At 47.8% G+C, this 19,082-nt stretch overlaps 1 protein-coding gene across 1 annotated transcript in view; it reads left to right on the top strand.

The window, feature by feature from the left end:
- Window positions 1-19,082, top strand: part of galnt10 (UDP-N-acetyl-alpha-D-galactosamine:polypeptide N-acetylgalactosaminyltransferase 10 (GalNAc-T10)) — a gene marked incomplete at its 3' end in the record, with an annotated part of 160,219 nt that overhangs the window by 22,852 nt on the left and 118,285 nt on the right. The window contains exons 2-3 of the mRNA XM_079247100.1: window positions 12,545-12,647; window positions 15,030-15,168. Coding sequence (XP_079103226.1) covers window positions 12,545-12,647; window positions 15,030-15,168 — 242 coding nt within the window. The remainder of the gene's footprint in view (window positions 1-12,544; window positions 12,648-15,029; window positions 15,169-19,082) is intronic.

The raw sequence follows: 19,082 nt of genomic DNA, 5'->3' as shown, positions 1-19,082 counted from the left end.
ATCGCAACAAAAAGTTAGGAACAAAAAATAAAAAATGAAGGATTTTCTTTATGACGCCTCAATAAATATGCAGTTAAACCTGAACGCTCCAGAAAAGCGTGAGCTGAGTCGTGGAGACGGGCAACAGAACAATGTTAGTACAGAGACTCAGCTTGATGTTGTTTCCAAACGAGATCCCACCGTCTCTAAAGCCGTGTCTTCTTCTGTGGTGTTTCCTCTGGGATGTTGTTCCAGAAGACAGGTACAGTAGTTGTGTCTTTGGGGGTGGAGGGGGGGGTGTTCTGATCTGACAGAACAGGAGGAGGAAGAACAGCAGAGAAGAGAGTCCGAGTGGCTCGGTGGGAGGACGGGAAACAGAAAAGGGAAGTATTGACCTGAGGTGGTCTGATCATCTGTCCTCTTAGCATACACTGCTAGTAATAACGTCTGCTTCACACTGAGGCCGTCCGGCTGACTCTCAGAAACAGGGACACAAAATGGGTTTTAGCAGGGAAGTTGAATTATATGTGATAGATGAACACATTCATGAATATCAATCTGCTGTAAGCTGAAAGGACATCCCAGCATCTCCAATCTGCACCGAGAGGTGTCCATTAAAGGTCGGAGACCGAAGGGACATGTGTAGATGAGGAAAAATAAATCCTTTGATTGAAAATAAATAATAATAATTAGAGCTGCACAATTAATCGTTAAAAAATCGCGATCTCGATTCACACTCGTATACGATCTCATTTTCAAATGACGACATTTAAAAAAAAAAAAAAAGACCACGAATGCATTTCTAACTGGGACATCACCTGCATCAAAACCAGCGCTCCCTCTTTCTCCCTCAACAAACGGCGGATCCTTACACCACGTGATGCAGATGGCGGCTGGTAGGAAAACACATGGCGACTTTCTGGCTAAATCTGGCGACTTCTTTTGTTAAAAGCAACCAGCGACAAATTTACTGGAGACGTTACTGGAGACGTTACTGGTGTTACTGGAGACTTTACTGGATTTACTGGAGACGTTACTGGAGACGTTACTGGAGACGTTACTGGATTTACTGGAGACGTTACTGGAGACGTTACTGGAGACGTTACTGGAGTTACTGGAGACGTTACTGGAGGTACTGGAGACGTTACAGGAGTTACTGGAGACGTTACTGGAGACGTTACTGGAGTTACTGGAGACATTACTGGAGTTACTGGAGACGTTACTGGTGTTACTGGAGACGTTACTGGAGACGTTACAGGAGTTACTGGAGACGTTACTGGAGACGTTACTGGAGTTACTGGAGACGTTACTGAAGACGTTACTGGAGTTATTGGAGACGTTACTGGTGTTACTGGAGACGTTACTGGATTTACTGGAGACGTTACTGGAGACGTTACTGGAGATGTTACTGGAGTTACTGGAGACGTTACTGGAGACGTTACTGGTGTTACTGGAGACGTTACTGGAGACGTTACAGGAGTTACTGGAGACGTTACTGGAGACGTTACTGGAGTTACTGGAGACGTTACTGAAGACGTTACTGGAGTTATTGGAGACGTTACTGGTGTTACTGGAGACGTTACTGGATTTACTGGAGACGTTACTGGAGACGTTACTGGAGATGTTACTGGAGTTACTGGAGACGTTACTGGAGATGTTACTGGTGTTACTGGAGACGTTACTGGAGACGTTACTGGAGTTACTGGAGACGTTACTGGAGATGTTACTGGTGTTACTGGAGACGTTACTGGTGTTACTGGAGACGTTACTGGAGACGTTACAGGAGTTACTGGAGACGTTACTGGAGACGTTACTGGAGATGTTACTGGAGATGTTACTGGAGTTACTGGAGACGTTACTGGTGTTACTGGAGACGTTACTGGAGACGTTACAGGAGTTACTGGAGACGTTACTGGAGACGTTACTGGAGTTACTGGAGACGTTACTGGAGACGTTACTGGAGTTACTGGAGACGTTACTGAAGACGTTACTGGAGTTACTGGAGACGTTACTGGATTTACTGGAGACGTTACTGGAGACGTTACTGGAGATGTTACTGGAGTTACTGGAGGTACTGGAGACGTTACTGGAGACGTTACTGGAGTTACTGGAGACGTTACTGGATTTACTGGAGACGTTACTGGTGTTACTGGAGACGTTACTGGATTTACTGGAGACGTTACTGGAGACGTTACAGGAGTTACTGGAGACGTTACTGGAGACGTTACTGGAGATGTTACTGGAGATGTTACTGGAGTTACTGGAGACGTTACTGGTGTTACTGGAGACGTTACTGGAGACGTTACAGGAGTTACTGGAGACGTTACTGGAGACGTTACTGGAGTTACTGGAGACGTTACTGGAGACGTTACTGGAGTTACTGGAGACGTTACTGAAGACGTTACTGGAGTTACTGGAGACGTTACTGGATTTACTGGAGACGTTACTGGAGACGTTACTGGAGATGTTACTGGAGTTACTGGAGACGTTACTGGAGATGTTACTGGTGTTACTGGAGACGTTACTGGAGATGTTACTGGAGTTACTGGAGACGTTTCTGGAGATGTTACTGGAGTTACTGGAGACGTTACTGGATTTACTGGAGACGTTACTGGTGTTACTGGAGACGTTACTGGATTTACTGGAGACGTTACTGGAGACGTTACTGGAGTTACTGGAGACGTTACTGGAGATGTTACTGGTGTTACTGGAGACGTTACTGGAGACGTTACTGGAGTTACTGGAGACGTTACTGGAGATGTTACTGGTGTTACTGGAGATGTTACTGGAGACGTTTCTGGAGATGTTACTGGAGTTACTGGAGACGTTTCTGGTGTTTTGGCGACTGACTTGAAAGCACGTATTGTTTAGCAGTGACTGTCAGGAACGAGCGGTGGGAGCCTCTCCCCATCATAAAGCACTCCCAGCCGCTCAGAGGAGCAGAGAGGACACTTGCAAATCCCAGCCTGGCTTACAGAGTGGGATGTAAACTAACATCATTTCTGTTGTCTCTGTTTGGTCCATTTAGATTGTTAGTTTAAACTGTCCATATGCTGTAATGTAACGGACGTTGTAGGAGAGAGGAATAATGTGGGAGGAACAAGAGGTGAGTCAAAACCACCATAAATATGTTTAGTACTATGAATAAACTCTTTTCTGTTTGTTTTTTTTAAAAAGTTTTTTTTATATTTTACCATTGAAACAGGTTATCACTTGAAAAAGTAGATTTTGAATCCCTTTAGACCCACATTGCATAAATCACTTTTATCATCCATTGTTAAACGTCAGAATATCAAATTTAACCAAAGGACTGCTGTGTGAAGTTTCTAGCTTCATGTCCAACCCTCCTGTTGTTTATAATTTAAGAACCATACCGACCTCTCATCACCTGATTCACAGAAAAATTATTTTTCAAAACTGCTACTATTAAAATGATTCAGAGGTTGTGTGTGTAAGAGAAGTCAAGAGAGACATTTATTGTTTTTATGTTCAGTCTCAGCTGTTGCAACGTTGACGTGCCGGTAATACATGCAATAGATATTTATATTGGAAAAAAATCGTGATCTCAGTTCTCAGCAAAAAAATCCTGATTCTCACTTTATCCAGAATAGTGCAGGCCTAATAATAATAATAATAATAATAATAATAATAATAATAATAATAATAATGAATATGGCCGGGCCCTTCTCTTCTCCCGATAGGATTTCTAACGACTTTTAGGGGTGTGAGGAAAGCTGTGGCCACGGTGCGTCCAGAGCAGCCAGGGAGATACTTTCCTGCTGCTGGTTCTGCCATCAGGATGGAGAAGACATCTGGAAGCAGGATGGTGGAGGATATCTGCTGCCTGCAGCATTCTGCCTTCACATGAATAAACCCCCCAAGTAGAAACATGACAGCCTCTAGCCAGGCCGTCTCGTGGTTCAGAGTCGGTTGGCAGACGTGGCGTTCTGTGTGGCTGCTGGATGGTCCGTTTGCAGCCAAACCGAGACCCCCGGCTTTCAAGCGGACCAGAGTTTGCTTCTTTGGTCATCAGTGCAGTTCATACGGCGCCAACCGGATCGTACCATCTCTGGAAACGGGCCGCGGTCCGGTTGAAGCGGACCAGACAGCAGCAGTGTGAAGCCGCGTGTTTCCACAGCCTCTGACCTCCTGGACATTACTGGTGGAATATCCTGTAGCTGCTTGTCTGAGCAAACGGAACATAATCCGCTGCTGGCCAGATTACCAGAGCACCACAGCAGCATGGAAATGAGGTTAGACAGCCAGCTTTTCACTCGCCATAATCTGCAAATCCCCCTATCAAGGTCACCATGAAGGAAACTGGTGGAGCAGTGATACGACTGACCCCCCCCATCCCCACCAGCACCACCACCATGCACCATCCCAGATGGAACTACTTTCTGTCCCGATGTTTCCTTCATCAGACCACACGCCAGGCTCTGCAGGTTGTGGAGTGAGGTCAGATTTACCAGAAACAATTTTCTCTATTTCAGCATCAGAGCCGATGTAAATGAGTAAAGATCTGCTGACCTGAGGGCCGTTCCAGCCGCTGTGAACCAGATGTAGGCTTTAGGGAAGCATTTCTCTCTTCAGCGCCATGAAACCGGGACATTTTCCCCTGAATTCTCTCTTACTCTGTAATCTACATTTCCCCAGAAGAATTGGCCTCATCATGTGGTGGATGTATGAAAGACGGGACTTTACCGCTTTAATTAGAATTCATTACTACTGACAGTAAAATGAAAAACCTTTAACCCCAGAAGTTTTGTTGGTTACAACGACACAGATGCACACGGCGCCTCTGGTACTAACGTAGCGACATTGGCGCCTCTGGTACTAATGTAGCGACATTGGCGCCTCTGGTACTAATGTAGCGACATTGGCGCCTCTGGTACTAACGTAGCGACATTGGCGCCTCTGGTACTAATGTAGCGACATTGGCGCCTCTGCTACTAACGTAGCGACATTGGCGCCTCTGCTTCTAATGTAGCGACATTGGCGCCTCTGGTACTAATGTAGCGACATTGGCGCCTCTGGTACTAATGTAGCGACATTGGCGCCTCTGGTACTAACGTAGCGACATTGGCGCCTCTGGTACTAATGTAGCGACATTGGCGCCTCTGCTACTAACGTAGCGACATTGGTGCCTCTGCTTCTAACGTAGCGACATTGGCGCCTCTGGTACTAACGTAGCGACATTGGCGCCTCTGCTACTAACGTAGCGACATTGGCGCCTCTGCTACTAACAAAACGACATTGGCGCCTCTGCTTCTAACGTAGCGACATTGGCGCCTCTGCTTCTAACGTAGCGACATTGGCGCCTCTGGTACTAATGTAGCGACATTGGCGCTCCTGCTACTAACGTAGCGACATTGGCGCCTCTGCTTCTAACGTAGCGACATTGGCGCCTCTGGTACTAATGTAGCGACATTGGTGCCTCTGCTACTAACGTAGCGACATTCGTGCCTCTGCTACTAACGTAGCGACATTCGTGCCTCTGCTACTAACGTAGCGACATTCGTGCCTCTGCTACTAACGTAGCGACATTCGTGCCTCTGCTACTAACGTAGCGACATTTGCGCTGTATTTAGCAACGTTTCAGACCCTTCGGTGAGTCTAAAGACAAACAAACAACAAATCCTGAGTTGTTTCCTGGCGGCGTTGGGTCTGTGATTTGCCATCACACGCAACTAATGCTCACAAACTGTTTGATGGTTTTTCTGTTTTAAATGGAAAATAAGTAATTACCCCGGGTGGGGTCTTTATTCAGGGCTTGTAAGGTAGCTGAAGATGTTCCTGATGTAAAGGTCTGGGGGTTCAGGTCTGTGATCCTGTCAGTGTTGTGGGGAGGAACATGTCTGTTGTTGTGGAGGAGGACCAGCAGACTGCATTGTGGGAAAGTGGATCAGTCCATCAGAAAACACTTCACTGTCACCACATATTTTCTTATTTTCCAACTAATTCCTGAAAATTTTCCCAGTTTTACCAGCCTAACCGGATACAAGCAGCATGAAGGCTTGAAGCCCTTCCAGCTTCGTCTTGGTAAATAAAGGAGCTCAGTAAAGCGAAAAAGAAGGGCGTGAGTAGTCATGAGGGTCGTCCACCTGGACGCGAGGCCACTTTGACGCACTGACGACTTGTGGTTCCACTCTGTAGTCTGAACATTTCCTCCCGTCCTGGTTCCAGCTGCTCTCCCTTCACACAGACATGATGTCAGGAAGTCTAACGCTGTGTTGGCTCTCGTGTTGCGAGACGGGCTGTAGAACCGGAGGGATGAATGTAAAGCTGCAGAATTACTTCATTGTACAGAAGATGCTCCTTTCCTCATCGGAAAAGAGGAATTCCTCTCAGGAATGCTGTTCTTAATCCGAAACTATCCGGCTAAATGTGTAGCACAACTGCTGTTTACAACAAACAAACAAGAACCATTTAAAGAGCTCAGCTAATATCAGAAGTGGTTTCTCAAGCGTGGCCAGAAAATGACACTTTCACCGAGCTCTGCAGTCTCAGAATGATCCAACGCCTTCATGACCGGCAGCTTTAGTCCGTCCTAGAGCTGCACAGCCAGACAGCAGCGCTCCTGTGGAGTCGCGGTCCATGTTCCCCATTTACCTGCTGTGGTTGCAGGTGCTTTCAGGAAATACAGACGCATCTGTCAGGCGATGCTCTCAATCTGAGCAAACCCCCCCGCCCCCCGACACGTGGCCTTTGGTCATCAGGTAAATAGAGCACTAAAAGGCTCCATTAACTCTGACGTCGTCCTCCTCCAGGTTCCTTCTCGTTTTCATCATGGCTGAAAACATTTCCTTCCTGCGGATGAAACCACACGTTCTGAACGGTGTTGCAGCTTCTGTTTGTGCCGTGAGTTGTATATGAAGAGTGGAGAAGCGCCCACAGTGGGATGAGTTGTGGCGACCCCGGGTTCTGTGATGAGCGGGGGACGGCAGCAGTCTGCGGGGTGATGGAGCCGAGGAACGGATGACGGAGTCTGGCCTTGTTTGCAGCTCAGTTTCCGAGTCCTCTGGGCTGCTGGATGTGCTGCATCCTTATGAGCTGCTGGGAGGAAACTAAAGGACATTTCAGGACATGAAGGAGAAAAGAACATCAGACACTTCGGGTCTGACACACAGGAATGGCTCTGAATATAACCTCCAGACGGTTTGGTCTCCTTTAAACCAACTCTGGTCGACGTCCAGAAAACGGTTCTGTTCAGATTCGCAGCATTTTTAAATTTCTCTTAAATAAAATGAAAATTATTCATTAAATGACCACATTTATAAACTGTTTAATTGACCTTATTTCACAATATCTGCTTTTCTAATATAAAATATTTGCAACAAAAGCTTCAATTAGCTTTGAGGGTTAAAACTAAAACGATGCTAAAATAATTGCTAATTAGTTGTAATCGAGGAATCCTGTTCAATGATTGTGATTTTGATTAGAAGTCTCATCACCTGGCCCGAATCTGAAATGAGTTATCTGTAGATATTTTCCAGATCTGTTTACAGGAACATTATGGTCATTATGCTGGATTTCTGTTTTAATGAGAGCAGCTGAAGTAAAACCATCCAGACTGAATGTTTGCTGAAATCATTTTAGAGAAAAACTTCCAAATCTTAGTAAAAAAACTAATTTAATTTAGCTGTTCCAATGGAAAACAGGATGTAAATAATGTGGGAACAGTAGAACATGGTAGAACATGGTAGAACAACAGTAGAACTTCACATTTTTCAGGCTTGTATTTAAATGATGGAACCATTTCACCGCTGTCGTGTTTATTCTGTGTGTGTGTGTCTGTGCATGCAGCCCTGTTGGGTTGACAGTCTGAGGTGGACCTGGAGCCTCAGATTGGACCACGTCTTCTCATTCTGGGTTGTTGGTGGGTCTCAAACCCAAACCAGCGGTATGACTCGGGTTGTGACCTCATGTCCATCTGTTTTCATGCTGTCCATCATGTTCCTGCACCTGCTGCCGGTCTGCTTCCACAGAACTAACACGTGCACACACAGCTGAAAACTTTCCCGCTCTCCTTGCCTTGTTTTCAAGGTCTTGGTTGGCAGCGAGAGAAGCCCCAGAGGAGCTCGGTGGCGACGTGCGCTGAAATGTTAATCAGAAGGAAATGGGGCGGCACAGTCTCGCTGGCGGTGGAGTCCTGCTGCCTGTCAGACGAAGCAGTCTGCTGCTGAACAGGCAGAAATCTGGGGTTCAGGGCAAAAGGTGACCAGGAGGAGGAAGAGGAAGGAAAAGGAGGAAGGAGAGCTGAATGAATTTTTTGTCCAATCGGAGGCCTGTTATTGATCATGCAGGCAGCCTGAAGGTTTCCTCGTGTCTGGCTGATGTAGTTAGACACTGCAGAGGCCTTCAAAGCTCCGCTGAAGGATGCTGATGTGATTTCACCCCGTTCCACTCGCCTCAGCCGCAGCTCGCTGACGAGCGTCCAGCGATGAATCACCTGCAGAACCTGAAGCATCAGAGAATACGTTTTACCTCCACTTCTCAGCTTTCTGGCAAACCTTCAGGAGGAGACGGAGGCAGGAGTGAAACTGAACAGAAGTCCGCCAATCAGTCCTGAAACAGTTGAATCCTGGACCACTTATTCCAGCTCAGGGATGCTGAGATACTGGGGTCTATCCCAGCAGTTACTGGGCGAGATGCAGGGACACCAGGGTAGGATGCCAGGCCGTTTAACTGGTTCCAGAAACTAATACATCCGAGAGACTCTTCCTTTGCTCTGTTTAGACTCACTTCACTGACCTGTTGCCAGTTAACTCCAGTTGTTTCTGATTTGTACCAGTTACTGTTCCAGCTGTTTGCTGCTCCTCTTCCAACTTCTAACAGATGTGTCGCTGCTGCAGATTCACATTTCCATGAAGTGGTAAAATGTCTGTTATATTGGTTCTGTTGGGAATGAAATACGGCTCAGTGAGCTTTGGAAAGGATTGTTTTCTGCTTTTATTTACATTTTGCACAGAGACCGGACCTTTGGAGAAGTAGGGTCATACATTTGGAATAATTAAAACCTCCGCCTGTTGTTTGCGTAGAAAAACCCAGATTTTACAGCTCCTGTGTTGTATAAAGAGTCATTTCTGCTGCCTGCAGGTATGTTTGTTTAAGACCGCCACGCCTGCTTTATGTTGCTATGCTTGTTAACCAATACAGGAAAACATGAATACATGTTCAGAGCATGTTGGTGTGTTCAGAGCGTGTTGGTGTGTTCAGAGCGTGTTGGTGTGTTCAGATCATGTTGGTGTGTTTGTGGCGTGTTGGTGTGTTCAGAGCATGTTGGTGTGTTCAGAGCATGTTGGTGTGTTCAGAGCATGTTGGTGTGTTCAGATCATGTTGGTGTGTTTGTGGCGTGTTGGTGTGTTCAGAGCATGTTGGTGTGTTCAGAGCATGTTGGTGTGTTTGTGGCGTGTTGGTGTGTTCAGAGCATGTTGGTGTGTTTGTGGCGTGTTGGTGTGTTCAGAGCGTGTTGGTGTGTTTGTGGCGTGTTGGTGTGTTCAGAGCATGTTGGTGTGTTTGTGGCGTGTTGGTGTGTTCAGAGCATGTTGGTGTGTTCAGAGCATGTTGGTGTGTTTGTGGCGTGTTGGTGTGTTCAGAGCATGTTGGTGTGTTTGTGGCGTGTTGGTGTGTTCAGAGCGTGTTGGTGTGTTCAGAGCATGTTGGTGTGTTCAGAGCATGTTGGTGTGTTCAGAGCATGTTGGTGTGTTTGTGGCGTGTTGGTGTGTTCAGAGCATGTTGGTGTGTTTGTGGCGTGTTGGTGTGTTCAGAGCATGTTGGTGTGTTTGTGGCGTGTTGGTGTGTTCAGAGCATGTTGGTGTGTTTGTGGCGTGTTGGTGTGTTCAGAGCATGTTGGTGTGTTTGTGGCGTGTTGGTGTGTTCTGGGCGTGTTTGTGTGTTTGGGCCTGTTGGTGTGTTCGGTGCGTGTTGGTGTGTTTGGGCGTGTTGGTGTGTTTGGGGCGTGTTGGTGTGTTTGGGGCGTGTTGGTGTGTTTGGGCCTGTTGGTGTGTTCGGGCGTGTTGGTGTGTTCAGAGCATGTTGGTGTGTTTGGGGCGTGTTGGTGTGTTCAGAGCATGTTCAATTCAATTCAATTCAACTTTATTTATATAGCGTCAAATCACGGCAATGCCATCTCAAGACGCTTTACAGACAGAGAGGAAAACATAATGAAAGCCAATTCATAACAGTCTATATAAGGAAACCAACAGATTGAGTTGAGTCCAACTCAATCTTCCATCCTGAGCAAGCACACTGGCGACAGTGGGAAGGAAAAAACTCCCTTTTAACAGGAAGGAAACCTCCGGCAGAACCCGGCTCAGGACAGGCCTCTGCTGTGTGGGGGGGAAGAGGTGTGTTCAGGGCGTGTTGTTGTGTTTAGGGTGTGTTGGTGTGTTTGGGCCTGTTGGTGTGTTCGGGCGTGTTGGTGTGTTCGGGGCGTGTTGGTGTGTTTGGGCCTGTTGGTGTGCTTGGGGCGTGTTGGTGTGTTTGGGCCTGTTGGTGTGTTTGGGGCGTGTTGGTGAGTTTGGGGCGTGTTGGTGTGTTTGGGGCGTGTTGGTGTGTTTGGGCCTGTTGGTGTGTTCGGGCGTGTTGGTGTGTTTGGGGCGTGTTGGTGTGTTTGGGCCTGTTGGTGTGTTTGGGGCGTGTTGGTGTGTTTGGGGCGTGTTGGTGTGTTTGGGCCTGTTGGTGTGTTTGGGGCGTGTTGGTGTGTTTGGGGCGTGTTGGTGTGTTCGGGCGTGTTGGTGTGTTCGGGCGTGTTGGTGTGTTTGGGGCGTGTTGGTGTGTTTGGGGCGTGTTGGTGTGTTTGGGGCGTGTTGGTGTGTTTGGGCCTGTTGGTGTGTTTGGGGCGTGTTGGTGTGTTTGGGGCGTGTTGGTGTGTTTGGGGCGTGTTGGTGTGTTTGGGGCGTGTTGGTGTGTTTGGGCCTGTTGGTGTGTTCGGGCGTGTTGGTGTGTTTGGGGCGTGTTGGTGTGTTTGGGGCGTGTTGGTGTGTTCGGGCGTGTTGGTGTGTTCGGGCGTGTTGGTGTGTTTGGGGCGTGTTGGTGTGTTCGGGCGTGTTTGGGGCGTGTTGGTGTGTTCGGGGCGTGTTGGTGTGTTCGGGCGTGTTGGTGTGTTTGGGGCGTGTTGGTGTGTTTGGGCCTGTTGGTGTGTTTGGGGCATGTTGGTGTGTTTGGGGCGTGTTGGTGTGTTCGGGCGTGTTGGTGTGTTTGGGGCGTGTTGGTGTGTTCGGGCGTGTTGGTGTGTTTGGGGCGTGTTGGTGTGTTTGGGGCGTGTTGGTGTGTTTGGGCCTGTTGGTGTGTTCGGGCGTGTTGGTGTGTTTGGGGCGTGTTGGTGTGTTTGGGGCGTGTTGGTGTGTTTGGGCCTGTTGGTGTGTTCGGGCGTGTTGGTGTGTTTGGGGCGTGTTGGTGTGTTTGGGGCGTGTTGGTGTGTTTGGGCCTGTTGGTGTGTTCGGGCGTGTTGGTGTGTTTGGGGCGTGTTGGTGTGTTTGGGGCGTGTTGGTGTGTTCGGGTGTGTTGGTGTGTTTGGGGCGTGTTGGTGTGTTTGGGGCGTGTTGGTGTGTTCGGGCGTGTTGGTGAGTTTGGGGTGTGTCGGTGTGTTCAGACCGGGCAGTGTGGATGCAGATGGTGGTGTGAGAACCCACAACGTGGGCTTGTGTTGCGTAGTCTGATCCGCTTATTACTGTGGCGTGATATTTTTCTTGGGATTAATAATTCATGGTGTTTCATGCAGCCAGTGATGTCATTTGTATTTAAAGTGTTTGACTAATTGCCTCCTCTCATCGAGCTAATTATTTCTTCATTGTGTTTTGATGGTGTAATTGAGGATGCAGTCAGTGGAAGTCAGGTGGCGTGCAGAATGAGTAACAGCCGCAGCGTCTGGATGCTGAGCTGAATTTATCTGTGTGGAGAAGAGACTTGATGTCGCAGCATTGATATTCTCCTCACTGACTTGTCAAGCATGAAATAGAAGAGAGCTCCTTCTGAGGTCTGAGCAGTGTGGGATGACAGCGCCGAAGTTCTGGAGGAGCAGCAGATAGATGCTAAGGAGAGAAACAGGAAGCTTTAGCTCATCATCAGCTTTGGTTTGGTTGGAGCTGGTTGGATCCACACCATTCTCCTCCATCTGGTTTTAATCACATTTTGAGTTCTTTTTTACAGATTTTTAGAAATATGGACGATGTTGGCTTTTTCAGACATGCTCATCTGGTTTGTTTTCAGTAGATGACTTCAAACCAACAGCAGCTGTGAGACCATGGAAACAGACACCATTCCTCAGTAAAACAAGCTCCTGTTCAGACAAACTCTGTTGATTCTGCAGTCAGCTGATTCTTCGTCTTTGTTCTGTCTGCTTTTATGCATCATGGATTTTAGATTGTTGTGAAAGGCTGAGACCTGTCCAGGTGCACCTGCCTCTCGTCTGATCATTGCTGGGATAGAGTCCAGCTTCCCCGTGAGCCTTAAGTGGACTAAACGGGATCGAACATGAATTGGTTTTGAAATATGAAGATGCAGACCAGACGAACCAGTCTGACTTGTCTGTGTTTAACTCTCTGTATCCAATTTTCCACAGGGAGTGAACCGGATGGGAAAGGACGCTCAGGTGGGAAAGAATGGGGTGAGGAGGAAAGACTGGCACGACTATGAAGCCATCAGAAGAGATTCATCTCGATCTGGTAAGTCCACACCATGTTGTTTCTTTCCCACTTTCATCTCTTCTCCACCATTAAAGAAAAACCTCTGATAGAAGATATGAAAGGTCTTGGTGCAGAATGATCTCAGCTTCCTCTTGGACAGTGGTTCCCAAACTGGGGGGCGGGACAACCCCTGGTCAGCCCCGCCACTGGTGTGAAGAGTACAGTCCTGCACCAGAACAAGGCATGATGTTTTCCACAGCACAGGAATTATTTTCTGAGGAGGTCTCAGGAGACAGACGGGATGGAGGAGACAGAGGAGGTCTCAGGAGACAGACGGGATGGAGGAGGAGACAGAGGAGGTCTCAGGAGACAGACGGGATGGAGGAGACAGAGGAGGTCTCAGGAGACAGACGGGATGGAGGAGACAGAGGAGGTCTCAGGAGACAGACAGGATAGAGGAGACAGAGGAGGTCTCAGGAGACAGACGGGATGGAGGAGGAGACAGAGGAGGTCTCAGGAGACAGACGGGATGGAGGAGGAGACAGAGGAGGTCTCAGGACACAGATGGGATGGAGGAGACAGAGGAGGTCTCAGGAGACAGACAGGATGGAGGAGACAGAGGAGGTCTCAGGAGACAGACGGGATGGAGGAGACAGAGGAGGTCTCAGGAGACAGACGGGATGGAGGAGGAGACAGAGGAGGTCTCAGGACACAGATGGGATGGAGGAGACAGAGGAGGTCTCAGGAGACAGACGGGATGGAGGAGACAGAGGAGGTCTCAGGAGACAGACAGGATAGAGGAGACAGAGGAGGTCTCAGGAGACAGACGGGATGGAGGAGACAGAGGAGGTCTCAGGAGACAGACAGGATAGAGGAGACAGAGGAGGTCTCAGGAGACAGACGGGATGGAGGAGGAGACAGAGGAGGTCTCAGGAGACAGACGGGATGGAGGAGACAGAGGAGGTCTCAGGAGACAGACGGGATGGAGGAGGAGACAGAGGAGGTCTCAGGAGACAGACAGGATAGAGGAGACAGAGGAGGTCTCAGGAGACAGACGGGATGGAGGAAACAGAGGAGGTCTCAGGAGACAGACGGGATGGAGGAGGAGACAGAGGAGGTCTCAGGACACAGATGGGATGGAGGAGACAGAGGAGGTCTCAGGAGACAGACGGGATGGAGGAGACAGAGGAGGTCTCAGGAGACAGACGGGATGGAGGAGACAGAGGAGGTCTCAGGAGACAGACGGGATGGAGGAGACAGAGGAGGTCTCAGGAGACAGACGGGATGGAGGAGACAGAGGAGGTCTCAGGAGACAGACAGGATGGAGGGGGAGACAGAGGAGGTCTCAGGAGACAGACGGGATGGAGGAGACAGAGGAGGTCTCAGGAGACAGACGGGATGGAGGAGACAGAGGAGGTCTCAGGAGACAGACAGGATAGAGGAGGAGACAGAGGAGGTCTCAGGAGACAGACAGGATAGAGGAGACAGAGGAGGTCTCAGGAGACAGACAGGATGGAGGAGGAGACAGAGGAGGTCTCAGGAGACAGACGGGATGGAGGAGGAGACAGAGGAGGTCTCAGGAGACAGACAGGATAGAGGAGGAGACAGAGGAGGTCTCAGGACACAGACGGGATGGAGGAGACAGAGGAGGTCTCAGGAGACAGACAGGATAGAGGAGACAGAGGAGGTCTCAGGAGACAGACGGGATGGAGGAGACAGAGGAGGTCTCAGGAGACAGACGGGATGGAGGAGACAGAGGAGGTCTCAGGAGACAGACGGGATGGAGGAGACAGAGGAGGTCTCAGGAGACAGACGGGATAGAGGAGACAGAGGAGGTCTCAGGAGACAGACGGGATGGAGGAGACAGAGGAGGTCTCAGGAGACAGACGGGATGGAGGAGACAGAGGAGGTCTCAGGAGACAGACGGGATGGAGGAGACAGAGGAGGTCTCAGGAGACAGACGGGATGGAGGAGACAGAGGAGGTCTCAGGAGACAGACGGGATGGAGGAGACAGAGGAGGTCTCAGGAGACAGACGGGATGGAGGAGACAGAGGAGGTCTCAGGAGACAGACGGGATGGAGGAGACAGAGGAGGTCTCAGGAGACAGACGGGATGGAGGAGACAGAGGAGGTCTCAGGAGACAGATGGGATGGAGGAGACAGAGGAGGTCTCAGGAGACAGATGGGATGGAGGAGACAGAGGAGGTCTCAGGAGGAGACAGGGAATATGTGGACTTGCGGAGGGCTTGTTGGGCTGGACTGCAGACCATGTTCAGGTCTTTTTCTCGGTCTTCTGTCAGTCTGATTCCCTTTAACGTGAAGCTGGTGATATTTCTGACCACACCTCCCTCATGCTGTATTCTTTGTTGCAGGTAATCTTCACTTTGAATAGTTTTGCTGGTGCTGTGTGTTTTGGTGCAGGTAACGGAGAGCAGGGGAAGCCCTTTCCTCTGACAGATGCTGACAGAGTGGACCAGGCCTACAGAGAGAATGGCTTCAACATCTATGTGAGTGACAGGATCTCGCTGAACCGCTCTGTCCCGGACATCCGCCATCCAAAGTAAGTCCTGAGTATAAATGCAAGATGTGGTGCATTACAGATAAACCACGCTGAATCAGTTAAATTTCACTTGTATTGCGCCAGTTCACAACAAAGTCATCTTAGGCATCTCCAAAATTAGTTCAAGCTAGTTATGATCCGATCGGTGTTCAGAAACCATTCATACAACAACGAACATAACTGATGAAACCACTGGATTACATTTAAATTCCGTCCTCCACCCTGAACTCCACCGGGGGGCGTGCAGGAAGGAAAGGAAAACTGAAAAGCAGTTCTGGAAATATCCTGATTTTTGTTCTAAATTTTACTCTTGACTGTCTGGAAGGCCTGCGTGTTTATGTTGCCTGTTTGTTTTATCCGTCTCTCCCTCGTCTCTTAAATCTGGTTTTAACTTTGGTTAATCCAAAGAGGAGACTTTGTCTCATGGATGATGAATGTCAGACATTTCCTCTGGATGCTGTGTGGTGCTATATCTCACTAGAAAAACACAAATAAATGGCAACAACGTCTGATATTTCTGCAGGGAAGGTAAAGAGAGTAGAGAGGAGCCCAGGGCATACTGGAAGCCAGACTTTACTTAAGATTTATCAGAAAGGAAAGTTGGAAACCTGATCTGCTTCCAGAAACCAGGCTGATTCCACAGAGAGGGCTCCATGTTTTAAATGCTTTAATGACAAACTACCCAGAGTAAACACACAGTCCAGGATCCGGCAGGTATCTCTACTGTTTGCATCTGGACACACATCTCTGATGGTGTTCCGGGAAGCTTTTGGAGCCAGTTTGGTGCCATCAGTACTCTGACTACCACTGACACTTTGGCTGTTTTCGCTTCCTGTGAATCTCTGAGTGTCTTTATGTCATCTCATGTTGACCCTCTGGTTCTAGGAGGAACTAAACCTTTTCCCAGTAATTTAAGTTGATTTTCATCCTAATTCAATCGGCCACATCAGTTACATTTTGACTAGAGAAAAAAATCTCTTCAAAATGCTGGCTAACTTCTAGCAATTCTGCCATTAAAAATGGAAAATATCTGTGTATGAGCAGCTTTGTGGGAAAAGAGCCGCAGATGACCAAGGATTTCATTTAAGCCAAAGATGGTGGCAGGTTATTTTTCACAGATTGGCCCTTCATCCAGTGGAATGGGAGAATGCAACACCTTTTAGAGTTTTCAGATGGATTGAAAAACACACACACACCCATACAAAGATTAAAAAAACTGTTTTACTATAGGACGCAGCAGCTTGAGTTCCAGAATAACGTGGTGATTTGTTGGTGGAAGAATGAAACAGAAAAAACGATTAAAACCACATCAGTCCTTAATTTCCTCAGAATGTATGGTAAATGGACTTGTACTTATACAGCACTTTTCCAGTCATGCTGACCACTCAAAGCACTTAACACTCCATGTCACAGTCACCCACTCACACTCATGTCCTGAGTGGAGGCATTTCAGGGTTTTCTTTGCCAACAAGGTGACTACTGTTAGGGCTCAGACACCGTTCGCCCTCTTGGACCCAGCTCTGTCCCGTTCTCTGTGTTTTCCCTCTGAGATTGTTGGTCATCTGAAGCCTTCTGGTTCCCTACAGACCTCTCCCTCCACCATTATTCAAGGAGCTTCTTTCCACTTTCGGACAATCGATCCTCGCTGTTTCTAACAGCAACCTGTCCTCCGGCTGGTTCCTACAGATTATAACATGCTGTAGTCCAGCCACTGCTCAAAACAACAATTTCCAAACGTTCTTTCATTCCAGAGAGGATTGTTTATACACTAATAAGAGTTTATGTTGGTAAATAATGTTTTTGAGGTCTTCTCTCAGTCTGGTTTTAAGTCTCTTCACAACGCTGAATCGGCTCTCGAAGGTTTTAATGATCTTCTTTTAGGTACAGATTCCAGCGACCATGTCATTCTGGTTGTATTGGATGTACCAGCAGCCTTCAACACTGTGGATTACTACATTTTAGTGACATTTGAGCAATGTCTGGGTATTTGTGGTACTGCTTTGGGATGGTTCTGATCCTGCCTGTCTGAGAGGACGTTCTCTGTTAAATTGGACCATTTCCAGTCATCACCTCTGTCATGTATGGGCACCCCAGGGGGCCATTTTTGTGCCATTGCTCATCATACCTTCTTCCCCTCGGCTTAGTTGTTTGGAAACACACCTTTACCTTCCATTTGTGTGCTGACGACAGTCAGGTAATCAGCACACAGAGTTAGAACAAGGAAGCAAGGAAAAGGAAATAACATGAAATAAAGACATTTAGAATCATCTTCAATTCCAACCTTAGGAAGACCCCTAAAAAGACCCTGTTACAGTAATAAATCCCACTAAAGATGAAGGCCTGGGCCAGTTTCTCCAAGTCCTACAAAATTACACCCAGATTTCTGATCCTGTTGGTGGTTTTTAGGTCCTAGTCCATCAGTACACCCAGTTTTCTGATCCTGTTGGTGGTTTTTAGGTCCTAGTCCATCAGTACACCCAGTTTTCTGATCCTGTTGGTGGTTTTTAGGTCCTAGTCCATCAGTACACCCAGTTTTCTGATCCTGTTGGTGGTTTTTAGGTCCTAGTCCATCAGTACACCCAGTTTTCTGATCCTGTTGGTGGTTTTTAGGTCCTAGTCCATCAGTACACCCAGTTTTCTGATCCTGTTGGTGGTTTTTAGGTCCTAGTCCATCAGTACACCCAGTTTTCTGATCCTGTTGGTGGTTTTTAGGTCCTAGTCCATCAGTACACCCAGTTTTCTGATCCTGTTGGTGGTTTTTAGGTCCTAGTCCATCAGTACACCCAGTTTTCTGATCCTGTTGGTGGTTTTTAGGTCCTAGTCCATCAGTACACCCAGTTTTCTGATCCTGTTGGTGGTTTTTAGGTCCTAGTCCATCAGTACACCCAGTTTTCTGATCCTGTTGGTGGTTTTTAGGTCCTAGTCCATCAGTACACCCAGTTTTCTGATCCTGTTGGTGGTTTTTAGGTCTTAGTCCATCAGTACACCCAGTTTTCTGATCCTGTTGGTGGTTTTTAGGTCCTAGTCCATCAGTACACCCAGTTTTCTGATCCTGTTGGTGGTTTTTAGGTCCTAGTCCATCAGTACACCCAGTTTTCTGATCCTGTTGGTGGTTTTTAGGTCCTAGTCCATCAGTACACCCAGTTTTCTGATCCTGTTGGTGGTTTTTAGGTCTTAGTCCATCAGTACACCCAGTTTTCTGATCCTGTTGGTGGTTTTTAGGTCCTAATCCATCACTACACTGAATGAGGCTCTATGGTGACCTGTAATCGTTTCTTTTTGGCTCTGAAGATGATCACCTCAGTCTTGTTTTAGTTTCGCTAATGGAAGTTTCAGTACATCCATTCAATAATCTCCTCATTGCCTTTACCAAGATCCTGCACAGGTCCACGGTCTCCTGGTGACACTGGAATATAAATCCATATTTCCTAGAAAAACTTTTAATCTGTCTCAATGAAGTCAAAGCCTGGATGGCCTCAAATTCAGTATTGTGGTAGTTAGACCTGGTGCTGGTGGGTCCTCTGCTGTCGACATGGCTCCTGTGGTACAGCATTGTAAACCTGCTGTCACAAATCTGGTTGTAAAAATGTATCGTGGTCAAGTGGTCAAATCTAGCTTTGTCCTGGCAAAGGCAGCTGGCAAAGGCAAAAATCATCCTTTCAAAGCAGGACTTTGAAAGACTAACTCAGGCTTTTATAACAACACAGCTTGTTTCCTGCAGGGCATCATACTTTGGTGTCTCTAGAGAAATGTTTGTCCCGTCTGCCGCTGGTGCAGAGTGCTGCTGCTCGTCTGTTGGCTGGAACACTAAGAAGAGAACATATTTATTCTGTTTTAACCACACTGCAATGGTTGCTTTTTCTTTTTAGGATTAATTTTAAACTTTTATTCTAAGTCTAAGTGACCTTGCACCG

Source organism: Telmatherina bonti (assembly GCF_933228915.1).
Source record: "Telmatherina bonti genome assembly, chromosome: 10".
NCBI classification, from domain to species: domain Eukaryota; kingdom Metazoa; phylum Chordata; class Actinopteri; order Atheriniformes; family Telmatherinidae; genus Telmatherina; species Telmatherina bonti.
Note: the sequence above shows the minus strand (reverse complement) of the source record. Positions and strands in the feature narration are given on the sequence as shown.